General features: G+C 38.2%; 1 protein-coding gene across 17 annotated transcripts in view; it reads left to right on the top strand.

Annotated features, from left to right (window-relative positions):
- kcc (solute carrier family 12 member kcc) overlaps positions 1-13,690 on the top strand; it is a 332,913-nt gene extending 319,223 nt beyond the window's left edge. For all 17 annotated transcript variants that reach the window (XM_071688008.1, XM_071688004.1, XM_071687999.1 and 14 more), the window contains 3 exons: positions 785-892; positions 9,566-9,639; positions 12,959-13,690. In XM_071688008.1, the coding sequence (XP_071544109.1) occupies positions 785-892; positions 9,566-9,639; positions 12,959-13,190 (414 nt within the window). In that variant the 3' untranslated portion in view covers positions 13,191-13,690. The remainder of the gene's footprint in view (positions 1-784; positions 893-9,565; positions 9,640-12,958) is intronic.
- The last annotated feature ends 1,342 nt before the right edge of the window (positions 13,691-15,032 follow it).

Here is a 15,032-nt window from a genome sequence, read left to right as displayed (position 1 = left end):
CAAGGAGAAGAGATGGATGGATTACAAGAGAATCATGGCTACAGATACTTTGGATTAGAATGCCTAAGAAATTGTTTTATGTTGGATGAAATTAAAGCATTTTATGTTTGGGGTGGTTGAGTTGGGGGGCATAAGTGTTTGTGGCAAATCAACTTTTGTGCTACAAAGTAAGAAATTTGAATTACATTAATGTGAAGGTTCTTGTCTTAGTGTAATAAGCTGCAAATGGGTTCAGGATAAGTATGAATGAATGGAAAAGCTGTATGTATCTGATTCATACCATGATATTAGGAGCAGAGTTAATGGCAAATGATAAAAAAAATGGTGTTGTGCTTTTTTTGTATTCTAATCATGGGTACATCATGTCGTAATAATACATGATATATTTCATGATTACCAGGAAAAGGACTAAAGCCTTGTATTAGTGATGTAACATGCATGTCTTGATGTTAGTCACACCCCTAAATAAACACTCAACGCTTGTCCTTAAATTTTTTTTTTCTTGAACAATGGCTTGAATTTTAAAGAATGGGTATACAGCACTGGTAAAGTGTCAATAAGTGATTTATATTTTTTACAGTTTTCACAATTTGAATTTCTTAAATTTTATCAGTAAACTATCAGTTACATAAACGTTTTTTGCTGCCTATGTAGTTTTCATAATCTGAATGCCTTCTTCAGAACTCTTTTGATATTTTAAACAGAACTTTGCAACATCATTTTTTGCTAGCACGATAGTCAACTTATGTCCTATACAAATCTGACTGCCCTTTTCTTGCCACAGGTTCAAGCTATAGTAGATCACCACCATCCAACTGGTGAGCATGCAGCTAGCAAGGTACGCTTCAAAGAAGAAGAGCCCACATTAGACTCTGATGCAGAGGCAGAGATGGTATGAATTACCTTTTTTTTTTTACATGTTGAATAAAAGCTGCATAGCCGGTTGTGTAATTATCATATGTTTAATTAAGCAATTTAGTTTGTCATTATTAAATTATGTGGCTTTCTTAAGGCTGTTTTGGGATTCTTTTGCTACAGAAATTTTCTAATAATTTTAACCTTTAGCTATTACGTTTTTTTTTTTTTAAAAGTATATCCATTAAATTACAACCTAATTATCATTCATTTTTTGTTTCCTTCAACAAAATGAATATTTTTTTATTGTTGACACAGCCCTAACTAGGCTTTTTAGTGTTTAGCTCACGCTATTCAAAAATATTGACAGTCATGGTGTGGATAGGTGATGTAGGAATCCAATAAGAATTTCAACGTCATCGCCTTAACCCATTCTCTGTTGCTTGGATGTAGATGCAGCTGTATCTTTCTTCTTTAATGTGACTACTATTATTATTATTTTGCTTTGTCGCTGTCTCCCGCGTTAGTGAGGAAACACATGAAGGAATGGCCCAACCCACCCACATACACATGTATATACATACACGTCCACACATGCAAATATACATACTTATACATCTCAACGTATACATATATATGCACACTCACACAGACATGTACATAATTCATACTGTCTGCCTTTATTCATTCCCATCACCACCCCGTCACACATGATATAACAACCCCCTCCCCCGCATGTGTGTGAGGTAGCGCTAGGAAAAGACAACAAAGGGCACATTCGTTCACACTCAGTCTCTAGCTGTCATGTATAATGCACCGAAAACCACAGCTTCATTTCCACATCCAGGCCCCACACGCCCTGGTTTAATCCATTGACAGCACGTCACCCCAGTATACCACATCATTCCAATTCACTCTATTCCTTGCACACCTTTCACCCTCCTTCATGTTCAGGCCCCGATCACTCAAAATCTTTTTCTCTCCATCTTTCCACCTCCAATTTGGTCTCCCACTTCTCCTCGTTACCCCCACCTCTGACACATATATCCTCTTTGTCAATCTTTCCTCACTCATTCTCTCCATGTGACCAAACCATTTCAAAACACCCTCTTCTGCTCTCTCAACCACACTCTTTTTATTACCACACAGAACCATCTCAAAACACCCTCTTCTGCTCTCCCAACCAAACTCTTTTTATTACCACACATCTCTCTTACCCTTACATTACTTACTCGATCAAACCACCTCACCCCACATACTGTCCTCAAACATCTCATTTCCAGCACATCCACCCTCCTTTGCACAACTCTATCTATAGCCCACGCCTCGCAACCATATAACAATGTTGGAACAACTATTCCTTCAAACATATCCATTTTTGTTTTCCTAGATAATGTTCTTGACTTCCACATTCTTCAACGCTCCCAGAAATTTCAACCCCTCCCCTACCCTATGATTCGCTTCTGCTTCCATGGTTCCATCCACTGCCAAATCCGCTCCCAGATATCTAAAACACTTCACTTCCTCCAGTTTTTCTCCATTCAAACTTACCTCCCAATTGACTTGACCCTCAACCCTACTGTACCTAATAACCTTGCTCTTATTCACATTTACTCTTAGCTTTCTTCTTTCACACACTTTACCAAACTCAGTCACCAGCTTCTGCAGTTTCTCACATGAATCAGCCACCAGTGCTGTATCATCAGCGAACAACAACTGACTCACTTCCCAAGCTCTCTCATCCACAACAGACTGCATACTTGCCCCTCTTTCCAAAACTCTTGCATTCACCTCCCTAATAACCCCATCCATAAACAAATTAAACAACCATGGAGACATCATGCATCCCTGCTGCAAACCAACATTCACTGAGAACCAATCACTTTCCTCTCTTCCTACTCGTACACATGCCTTACATCCTCAATAAAAACTTTTCACTGCTTCTAACAACTTGCCCCCCACACCATATATTCTTAATATCTTCCAGAGAGCATCTCTATCATATGCCTTCTTCAGATCCATAAATGCTACATACAAATTCATTTGCTTTTCTAAGTATTTTTCACATACATTCTTCAAAGCAAACACCTGATCCCTACATCCTCTACCACTTCTGAAACCACACTGCTCTTCCCCAATCTGATGCTCTCTACATGCCTTCACCCTCTCAATCAATACCCTCCCATATAATTTCCCAGGAATACTCAACAAACTAATACTTCTGTAATTTGAGCACTCACCTTTGTCCCCTTTGCCTTTGTACAATAGCACTATGCAAGCATTCCTCCAATCCTCAGGCACCTCACCATGAGTCATACATACATTAAGTAACCTTACCAACCAGTCAACAATACAGTCACCCCCTTTTTAGTAAATTCCACTGCAATACCATCCAAACCCACTGCCTTGCCGTCTTTCATCTTCCGCAAAGCTCTCACTACCTCTTTTCTGTTTACCAAATCATTCTCCCTAACCCTCTCACTTTGCACACCACCACGACCAAAACACCCTATATCTGCCACTCTATCATGTATATTAACATAGCAAAAATGGCTATGTTTGAAGGAATAGTGGTTCCAACAATGTTGTATAGTTGCCAGGCGTGGGCTATGGATAGAGTTGTACGCAGGAGGGTGGATGTGCTGGAAATGAGATGTTTGAGGACAATGTGTGGTGTGAAGTGGTTTGATCGAGTAAGTAATGTAAGGGTAAGAGAGATGTGTGGAAATAATGTGTGGAAATAAAAACAGCGTGGTTAAGAGAGCAGAAGAGGGTGTTTTGAAATGGTTTGGGCACATGGAGAGAATGAGTGAGGAAAGATTGACCAAGAGGATATATGTGTCGGAGGTGGGGGAACGAGGAGAAGTGGGAGACCAAATTGGAGGTGGAAAGATGGAGTGAAAAAGATTTTGAGTGATCAGGGCCTGAACATGCAGGGGGGTGAAAGGCGGGCAAGTAATAGAGTGAATTGGATCGATGTGGTATACCGGGGTCGACGTGCTGTAAATGGATTGAATCAGGGCATGTCAAGCGTCTGGGGTAAACCATGGAAAGTTCTGTGGGGACTGGATGTGGAAAGGGAGCTGTGGTTTCAGGCATTATTCCATGACAGCTAGAGACAGTGTGAACGAATGGGGCCTTTGTTGTCTTTTCCTAGCGCTACCTCACACACATGAGGGGGGAGGGGGATGTTATTCCATGTGTGGCGAGGTGGCAATGGGAATGAATAAAGGCAGTGTGAATTGTGTGCATGTGTATTTGTGTATGTGTCTGTGTGTGTATATATATGTGTACATTGAGATGTATAGGTATGTATATTTGCGTGTGTGGATGTGTATGTATATACATGTGTATGGGGGTGGGTTGGGCCATTTCTTTCGTCTGTTTCCTTGCGCTACCTCACAAACGCGGGAGACAGCGACAAAGCAAAATTAAAAAAAAAATATTAACAAATTATCATGTATATTGACAAATCTTGTAATGCATATATATTAATAAATCTTGAATCACTTGCCTTTGTTTTGAGGTGGAATATACAGTCATTAATGCTCGTACTGGCATCCCACGCATTGTTACGGCCTGAATTATCTCCATTGAGTGATCAATCTGTGTGAAGTTGGTAAGAGGTCCTTTACAAGATCTATGCCCATGCATCTAAATCTGTATACTTGAAAATATATCTTGGAATACTGAAATGAAAAAAGTGAAGGATGAAGCAAACTTGGAACATGAAACTTTCAGACCAGCTAAAATCAAATTTTGAAAGGAAGGTATAGGAGTATTTAATAAGGTAGAAGGAAGACAGAAAACAAAGATGAGTCATAGCAGATATGAACTAGTAAACCTAGTATCAGACAGCCCACTGATATAGAAAGCAAAATGACCTGAGTAATTTTAACAAGAGATGAAGAAATTATGAAGGGATTAAAGAAATGTGATACGATAATGATATGGGCTGGTGACTTTAGCATCCATTTTATTGAATGGCAGAAGACGAGTAGCTTATAGACATAGATACATTTTCATTGGAAAAGTTAATGGCTTAGCAGGTAACAGAGAACAGCTCTAAAGACAAATAAATTAATGTGAATTATCCAGCCTTCTGCAGGTAAACCACAGATTGACAAGCGAGAGCAAAAGGCATATTTTTACAAATTGACATAGCACTGTTTTCAGATACAGAAAGTAAACAATGCAAGTCTCTCAGATCATAACATAATAAAAGTCACAACAGCATATAAAATGGAAATGTATAAATGTGAATATGATGCAACATAGAACATCAGTGGGTTGTGTGATATGGATTTTCAACGTGACAAATCAAGCTAGAAAGAAATCATTAAAAGGATTCAAAGCAAATAGGAATGAGTTCTCCAGAGACAATAACCTCATGACAGATTCAAAAATATACTTTTAAATACCAAGCTAGATAATTATTGAGCTGATACCAAAGAATATAAATAAGTACAAAATGGAAATTCCTTGGAAATGTGTATCAATAGAATGACATGAAAAATGAAGAAAAGGTTAATGATGAAAGAACCAAAAATAAAAGAATTTGATGAAAAAATAAGGGATTCACGTTGTAAAAATAATGAAATCCTGTAAAAGAGAACAGAAAATTAATGAAGGAAAGAGTCAGAACATGGAAAGAAAGAAGTCCAGAGTTGCTATTCAACAAAGCAAGATAACCGAGACTGAACCTTTTTTAAGGTAGGAGATGAATGCAAAAATTACCCCAAGGAAATATGCAGAATGTTGATTGAACAATATAAATAGTTATTCACCTCCAAGTGTAAAGAGAAATTTAATGATGAACTGTGTAACGAATATGATAAAAATGCCCTCGTATATATTGAAATATTGCAAGATGTATAAACAGAGCAACTGATCAGCTCAGCAACAAGATCAATGAATTCTAGCTAAACATAACATCTAAGAATAAGATAGAAAGATGGATCTAAGAGTTTCTGACCGACAGAAAGTTCAAAGTAGTAGCAAATGGAATTCTCTGGGGTACCACAGGGAATGGTGTTATCCACAGTATTAGAATGATATTAGCCTGGTTATTTACAAAGTAAAGGAAAGCATAGTAAGAAGCTTTACAGATGACACCGGAGTGAGCAAAAGGAAATACAAAAAGACAGACCCAATTTAGAAATGGGCTGAAATTAACCTGGTGGAATTTTATGAAGATAAATTGAAGCATGTACAGAGCATCAGATTGGGGAAGAGCAGCGTGGTTTCAGAAGTGGTAGAGGATGTGTGGATCAGGTGTTTGCTTTGAAGAATGTATCTGAGAAATACTTAGAAAAGCAAATGGATTTGTATGTAGCATTTATGGATCTGGAGAAGGCATATGATAGAGTTGATAGAGATGCTTTGTGGAAGGTATTAAGAATATATGGTGTGGGAGGCAAGTTGTTAGAAGCAGTGAAAAGTTTTTATCGAGAATGTAAGGCACATGTACGTGTAGGGAGAGAGGAAAGTGATTGGTTCTCAGTGAATGTAGGTTTGCGGCAGGGGTGTGTGATGTCTCCATGGTTGTTTAATTTGTTTATGGATGGGGTCGTTAGGGAGGTGAATGCAAAAGTTTTGCAAAGAGGGGTAAGCATGCAGTCTCTTGTGGATGAGAGAGCTTGGGAAGTGAGTCAGTTGTTGTTCACTGATGATACAGCACTGGTGGCAGATTCATGTGAGAAACTGCAGAAGCTGGTGACTGAGTTTGGTAAAGTGTGTGAAAGAAGAAAGTTGAGAGTAAATGTGAATAAGAGCAAGGTTATTAGGTACAGTAGGGTTGAGGGTCAAGTCAATTGGGAGGTAAGTTTGAATGGAGAAAAACTGGAGGAAGTGAAGTGTTTTAGATATCTGGGAGTGGATTTGGCAGCAGATGGAACCATGGAAGTGGAAGTGAATCACAGGGTGGGGGAGGGGGCGAAAATTCTGGGAGCCTTGAAGAATGTGTGGAAGTTGAGAACATTATCTCGGAAAGCAAAAATGGGTATGTTTGAAGGAATAGTGGTTCCAACAATGTTGTATGGTTGCGAGGCATGGGCTATGGATAGAGTTGTGTGCAGGAGGGTGGATGTGCTGGAAATGAGATGTTTGAGGACAATATGTGGTGTGAGGTGGTTTGATCGAGTAAGTAATAACAGGGTAAGAGAGATGTGTGGTAATAAAAAGAGTGTGGTTCAGAGAGCAGAAGAGGGTGTTTTGGAATGGTTTGGTCACATAGAGAGAATGAGTGAGGAAAGATTGACCAAGAGGATATATGTGTCAGAGGTGGAGGGAACGAGGAGAAGTGGGAGACCAAATTGGAGGTGGAAGGATGGAGTGAAAAAGATTTTGAGTGATTGGGGCCTGAACATGCAGGAGGATGAAAGGCATGCAAGGAATAGAGTGAGTTGGAACGATGTGGTATACCAGGGTCGACGTGCTGTCAATGGATTGAACCAGGGCATGTGAAGCGTGTGGGGTAAACCATGGAAAGTTGTGTGGGGCCTGGATGTGGAAAGGGAGCTGTGGTTTCGGTGCATTATTACATGACAGCTAGAGACTGAGTGTGAACGAATGGGGCCTTTGTTGTCTTTTCCTAGTGCTACCTCACACACATGAGGGGGCGAGGGTGTTGTTATTCCATGTGTGGCGAGGTGGCAATGGGAATGAATAAAGGCAGACAGTATGCATTATGTACATGTGTATATATGTATATGTCTGTGTGTGTATATATATGTATACATTGAGATGTATAGGTATGTATATTTGCGTGTGAGGACGTGTATGTTTATACGTGTATGTGGGTGGGTTGGGCTGTTCTTTCGTCTTTTTCATTGCGCTACCCCGCTAACGCGGGAGACAGTGACAAAGCAAAATATATAAATGAAAAATAAATAAAGTGAAGCAGATAACTTATGGAATAATTAGGAATGCATTGGTGTTACTATGTAAAGGCCAAAACAGAGAAATCGACAGAAAGTGGAACAAATGGATGTCCTTATAAATAAGAAACTAGAATTAAGAAAACATACTGAGAAGATAATAGTACTGGTGAGCCCAGTGGTGAGTTGTAGGATTCTGAGAACTTTCATTACGAGAGACAGAAGCTGATCGGTGAAAGTGTTTATGTAGATTTAAGAAGCAAAATTTTAATTCTGCTGTGTTCTGTGGTCACCAATGAGACAGTTGGAATAAAGCATCACAAAGAATTCAAAAGGACTTCATGAACAGCATTGAAGGGATGGAACATTTGAATTCAGAAGGACTTCATGAGTAACATTGAAGGGATGGAACATGAATTCAGAAGGCCTTCATGAGTAACACTGAAGGGATGGAACACATGAATTCAGAAGGAATTCATAAGCATAATTAAAGGGATGGGACATATGAAAAGCTGAAAAAAAAAAAAGAGAGATATGTGGTGATCACTCATGATAACAGATTAAACGTTTAAATGGAAATTGTATTAAATCTGAAAGCACCTCACCAAGGAAGACACAAAGCTCAGAAATGTTCAAGACTAACAACAGGACATGACAAAAATATGTGACAGCCCAACCATGAAGCTAGAGAAATAAGAAATATGCATGGAACAACTACAGAAACATTTAGAAGAATACTTGACGTGGTTAAAATCATTCCCATACGAACCAAGAATAGATTATTATGATACGCAGGTGTCAGCTACATGGCATGCTGTGAGTACTTCGTGCTATGCCAGTCATGGCAGAATATTGTCAGGTAGGTAGATTCCCCTTTCTTTCTCATCCTCTCAGTGAAGAGTGGTCTTATTCATCGAGAAAGACTTGGGGGTGTGTGTGCTTTTAGCTTGCCCTGCCATTATGGCTAAATCTGTTATAAGTACATGTAAGTAGGCTATATCTCTCTCCATGATGAACTGGCTTAGAGATGCACCATATATATAAAATCTCCAGTTGGAATTCCTTGGGGCGGAGTAGTGTATGGAACCAAAAAAAATGTATATATGAAATCAGAATATTAGATATCACTCTCTGAGGGGTCTCCTGGTTTTTAGATGTTTTATGTATGTCTGATATTTAGATATTCATTGTACCTACCGAAAATTTTGTCTTTTATTAGCTTTTAACAGATTTAATGTAGAAACTAAGGCAGGGTTTGGCAGTTACATAGATGCAAAGTGTAGGGGTTGCACGCTTGTTAGGTGCCATCATGAGGGCATAGCAAGGGAAAAAACATGGAAATAAGTGAGAAAAACTGAGCATTACTGCCAGGAATTTGAACTCTGGAAAGTCGTGCCAGTTTGGCAGGGATTATAAATGCTGGAGCAATCAGATTTTGGGATTTTTCAGATTGGATATTCACACTGGAGATCAACTTGTTTATAGATTTTACAGGTGTACAGGGCATTTCTAAGTATAGTTAAGTATTTGATGATATGCTTTTTACTTTTGATGGGTTAACCTGTTCAGGGATTCAATTTGGACAGTAATGTAGAATGTTAACCAAAGTTTACTTCACCTGGTTAGTGATATATCATGAACAACAATGTATTGTTTTGATAAGAGATTATTAGTTTAGAGCTGAAATAGAGTAAACAGAGATTGATGGTATACTTTTGTCTAGGATTAAATGTCCTTTTGAGCCAGGTGAAGAAAACTGACTTATAGAAGTTAAGACTTAGATGGATTAACTTACACAGAGTAATATTTTCTAACAATACATATGATTACAGAGTGGAGCATCTGAAGACACAGAAAAGAAGACAAGCAAAAATGAAAGTTTCAAGAAACTTCTAACCATTAAGCCGTATGTATTTTTAGTTATGTGTAGTAGCACACAGACTTTACCTCAGTTAGAAATAGTTTTTTGATTCAGAAATGATAGGGTAAGACAGATTTGTGGTAATAAGTATGGTTGAGAGAGCTGAAGAGGGTTTGTTGAAATGGTTTGGACATACGGAGATATTGAGTGAGGAAAGTTTGACAAAGAATGTCAGAAGTGGAGGGTATAAGGGGATGGGCACATCAAATTGGAGATGGAAAGGTAGAGTGAAGGGATTTTGAGTGCTACAAACCTGAACATACTGGAGAGTATTTAGTATGCACAGGATAGTGAATGGAACCGATATTGTTTGCAGGGGGTGATGTATTGTCAGTGGATTGAGCCAGGGCTTATGAGGAGGTCTCAAAAAACAGTGTCTGTGGGGCCAGGTTGTGGATAGGGTACTGTGGTCTCGGTACATTATATATGACAGCTAGGGAATGAGAGTCAGTGAATGCGGGAAGATGCAATGAACTACAGACTCGTTTCCCTGACTAGTGTTGTCTGTAAGGCTTTGGATAAATTATTCAGAAAACAAATAGGTGACTTCCTACATTGGAAAAATTACATAAGGGAGAGTCTGCATGGTTTTAGGGAAACGAGGTTAAGTGTTTTAAATCCCTCAGGTTTTTGTGAGCTCTATCTTTGAGAAAAGGGAAGGTTGGATAGATTGTATCTTGACTGCCAGAAACCATTTGACACTGCACTGCATGGGAGGCTGACTAAGAAGCTGAATCACTATGCAGGAATAAGGGAAAGACTCTCCTGAATGATGGAAGATTATTTAAGTGTAAGGAAACAAAGGGCATGTCAGAGGAGCCTTCCCAAAATAGGTGAGTAGCAGTGGAGTGCCCCAGCATTCTGGTTTTAGGAACATTGATCTTCTTGATCAATGGGAATGACTTGCCAGAGGGTATGCCCTTACTTAAATATGTTTGCAGATTCCAAGGTCATAAGGGAAATGAAAAGCACTTAAGAGTGCATGTACTTACGAAGGGACCTAAGCAACACTTCAGAGTTTGTCTAATGCATGGTTAATGAAATTCAACCCAAGCAAATGTAAGGTAAAGAAGGACTGAATGAAATGAAGCCTCAGTATTAGTAATTTAGGAGTAAATGAGTTTCAGGATTCTGTATATGAAAGGGACTTGGTAGTTGACATGATCCCTACATTGTTGCCAGATTCTACATTAGTTAAACAGTACAGGACACTGTGTCTGCTGGCAAAAGTTAGAATAGCTTTCAAGTATGTGTATATGGAAATATTTAGCAAGTTGTTCATATCCTACATAAGGATGGAACTAGAATATGTTTCTCAAGTTTGGTCATCTCACCTAGAAAAGCACAAAAGTTATATAGAAGGTTCATTGAATAGCAACAAAGATAATACTAGAGTTAAGGAGCTGAGTTATAGGGAAAAAGCAAGAGGCTTTAAATTTACCCACCTTGGATGATAGAAGAGTAAGGGTTGACTTGATTGCAGCCTTTAATATTTTCAAACAGATGGATGACGGAGACAGGGAACAGTTCTTTATGAGATGTAGGGATTCAGCAACCACAGTCCATAACATGAAATCAAACAAGAAACTTGTTAAAGAATTAAATAAGTACTTCAGTAATATAGGAGTGTTGAGTGAATGGAATGAATTGACATGATGTAGTCTGTGCAAACCCCATACATATGTTTAAGAAGTCTTATGATAATTTTCAAGCAGAATTTCCTCCCCATACAATACAGTTAGGTATCTAATATGTTGAAAAGAGAGGATATAGGGAAAGCTTTGCATAAGATGGATTGTGTCAAGGCAGTGGAAGTTTGATTTTTTTTTCCTCCAAGAAAGCAGGTGGGTGATGATTAGTTAGGCTTTTCAACATTTGTGTAGCCCAAAGTGAGGTGCCTGAGGACTGGCAGAATGCATGTATCATGCTCTTATATAAATTAGAATTAAGGGGTATAAAAGTGAATGCTCGAATAACAGAGGTCTAAAGACTGTTGAGTATACTTGTTAAGATTTATGGGTGTACATGCGAATGAGAGAGCAGCAAGAAGCAGAGAAAATCAGAATGAGCGGGGGCAGTGTGGGTTCATAAAGGTAGATCATGTTTGGATAAGGTTTGTGCTTTTAAGAATCTGTGGGAGAAATACTTTTGAATTGAGAAAGGAGTGTGTCTTATTTATGGATCGGGGGGAAGTCTAGGACGAAATTCAAAGAGAGGCTTTGTAAAGGGGCTCACATATATTTGGGGTAAGTGGAAAGTTACTAAATACAGTGAGGATATGAGCTGCATTAGAGTGAGGGGCAGTTCTAAGGCATTCTAGGGTTTGAGTGATTGGGAGGTGAATCATTTGCTGTTTACTGATGTTCTTATCCTTGGTGGGAGACTCAAGACAACTACAGAAGCTGTTAACAAGTTTGGGTAACTGTATGAAGAGAGAAAGTTGAGAGTCAAAATTGAGAGTCAGTATGAATTGAAGATAATAAAATGCTTCTGGGAGATGAGATGAGCTGATTTGAGGGCAAGTCTGAATGAGGTGGACCTAGAAGAGGTCAAGTGCCATAGATACCTGGGAGTGGACTTGGCAGTAGTTGGGACATTGAAGTTGAAGTGAGTCATAGGGTGGGAGAGGGGGGACACCAAGGTTTTGGGTACATTAAGGAATATGTGGAAGGGAGTCATTGGCTGTTAGGGCTAAGATGAGTTTCTTTGATGGTATAACAGTTCTGGCAATGTTACATGGACATTAGTATTGAGCCCTGAATGCAAAAGAATAGTAGAAGGTGGACATGATGGAAATTTAATACCTGAGGACAGTATGTTGTATAAAGTGGTTTGATTGTGTAAGGAATGTCAACATAAGAGAAAGGTGTGGTAGCAATTGGAATGATTGAGTGGGAGCTGAACAGGGTGTGCTGAAATGGTTTGGATAGAGAAAATTAGTTGGCAAAAGAGACTGACTAAGAAGGAGCAAGGGGAAGGGGTGAATAGATGGATGGAGTGAGAGAGCCCCCGAGATATCAGGGTCTGAACATACAGGAGGGTGAAAGGTGTGCATGGGATAGAATGAAGTAGAGTGATGTAGTATACAAGGAGCAACATGCTGTGAATGAGCTGAACCAAGGAAAAACAAGTGAATTGTACATGTGTAAGTGTGATATGTTTGTGACACTTTTCCCATACCCGTTACACTATTTTTCATTTGCTTATTAAGCATATGAATACAGAATTGCCTGTGGGTCTTGACTGTGGATGATGAGCAGTAGTTTCATAAGAGGCTAAGTTTAATGTGTTGTTTTTCTCACAGGGATGAAGCCAATGTACGACGAATGCACACTGCTGTTAAGTTGAATGAAGTGATTGTGAATAAATCTCACAATGCACAGCTTGTCATCATTAACTTGCCTGGCCCTCCTAAGACTTCAAGACCAGAATCTGAAAGTAACTATATGGAATTTTTAGAAGTTTTAACAGAAGGACTGGAGAGAGTGTTAATGGTTAGGGGTGGAGGTCGTGAAGTTATCACTATTTATTCATGAGTCAGTATTGTAAATATATATGTTAAACTCACTCTCTTTGTGGTGTCCATCATGTTCACAGAAAACTGGGATACTTAAAGAAGGTTTACAAACTGTCTGTATGACAGATTCTATAACTATTTGTAAAGTATAGAATAAAAACTAGATGATGAAGGCTGCATACATAATTTCCAATATCTCCTGAGTCATCAGAGTTACTTTATTCTACTACAATTAATTTTGAGAGATTGGCAACTTTCTTGATATTGTGTTGTCAACAGAATTATGGAGATTTATGATGGATTCATTAGGATCCAGAGCTAGAATCATGACACTAGCTAGTGGTTGATAGACTTGGGTTGAGCTCCCTGTGGAGTCTTGTGTTAAAGTGGCATAAAATCAGTGCAGGTTGTATCAAAGGGTAAAAACATATGATTTATTTGAAGTGATTTGATTTCATCGGGATGTATGCAATGGAATATGATTTTTTTTTAATTTTTTCAATAAATACAGAAGTGGAATTTCCTTATTTCATTATTCTTGTCAAAGCTTTCTTTGATATGTTAATTTGATACAAACATCTGAAAGCGTTCAGACAAATACTCACCATGTGAACCAGGTTCCAACAATTACACAAATAATAATAATGGACATTTAAACTTCACCTCCACTAAAATTTGAGCCATAAACAGAGATTACTATACAAATATTTTGTGCTCTCTGCACTTCTTTTTCCAAGCTTTGATGTAGCTGAAGGTTAGATGTCCATGAGAAAACTCAGGAGTGTATGTCAGGCTTTCTGTGACATTTGGAATTTGGTTCTTTGATTTAATTTTCACACTTGAAATTTTATGGTAAAGAATGGCTCTTATGGTAATATTTGTTAAATCCTGCCGTTTAATACTGTTTTGGATAAAAAACAATCTACCTAGCAGAATCTGCTATAGTATTTACTGTTAATATATTTTATTATGAATGGTCTAAGGTTCATCAAGGTAAATCAAGCCAGGTAAACTTTTCTAAACTATATGTGATGGTTAGAGATTTAAGCTTTGGTATAATGAAGATACAAATAGATTAACTAGCACCATTTGACTACACTGCTGCTTAACAACACTTCATTCAAGACGAATTAGATTCTTCTAATGTTTTACTTAAAGTACAACATTAAGATCAGTTTTAGTAAAATGACCTATGTATATGCAAAGAGAAAATCTCCCCAACTGCTCAAGGCAGCAGGAACGTCACAGACTACACATGGTGTATCAGGCCAAGCCTGAGAGAGTCTTAAGTCATGAAGCCAGTTATCGATCATGCAGCTAGTGGACCTTGAAGGTCAGTGTTAATTACAATAAAACCTCTAATTAATGAAATACATAGAATTACTGTCAAGTTTTTGTTACTCTGAAATCACATTAGAGCTCTCTTCATGGTGCTGAAAATATGCATTCTGTATTGAAGATGTTAGAACTACACAAGCTAATTAAAGTCCCATAATCTTTTATGTTAATTCAATAAACAGGGGTGAGTCATATACATCAATAATGTAAACTTAACTTATGCAATACCAGTATAACTAAGAGCTAAGAGGGACAAAGTAATAATCTCAGCTTCTTATTTGTTTTAATGTTTATCTCAAAGAAACATAACATTACATAAACAATGGCAAATGTAGGTATGAGAAAAATGTAATGAATGATATCACTTTCCATGCATGCTAGTGGCCATAAAATACTTGTTTCCAGATTACAGGTCTTCCTACTAAGTATAAAATTATTGGTGATCTGTTTGATTCTTTGTCAAGTTTGCATCTATGGTCTTCACTGATCACAAAATATTACACTATTAGTTTATGGACTGTTA

Source organism: Panulirus ornatus, chromosome 45, assembly GCF_036320965.1.
Source record: "Panulirus ornatus isolate Po-2019 chromosome 45, ASM3632096v1, whole genome shotgun sequence".
Taxonomy (NCBI): domain Eukaryota; kingdom Metazoa; phylum Arthropoda; class Malacostraca; order Decapoda; family Palinuridae; genus Panulirus; species Panulirus ornatus.
The sequence above is the reverse complement of the archived record's forward strand: the minus strand, read 5'-3'. Positions and strand labels throughout refer to the sequence as shown.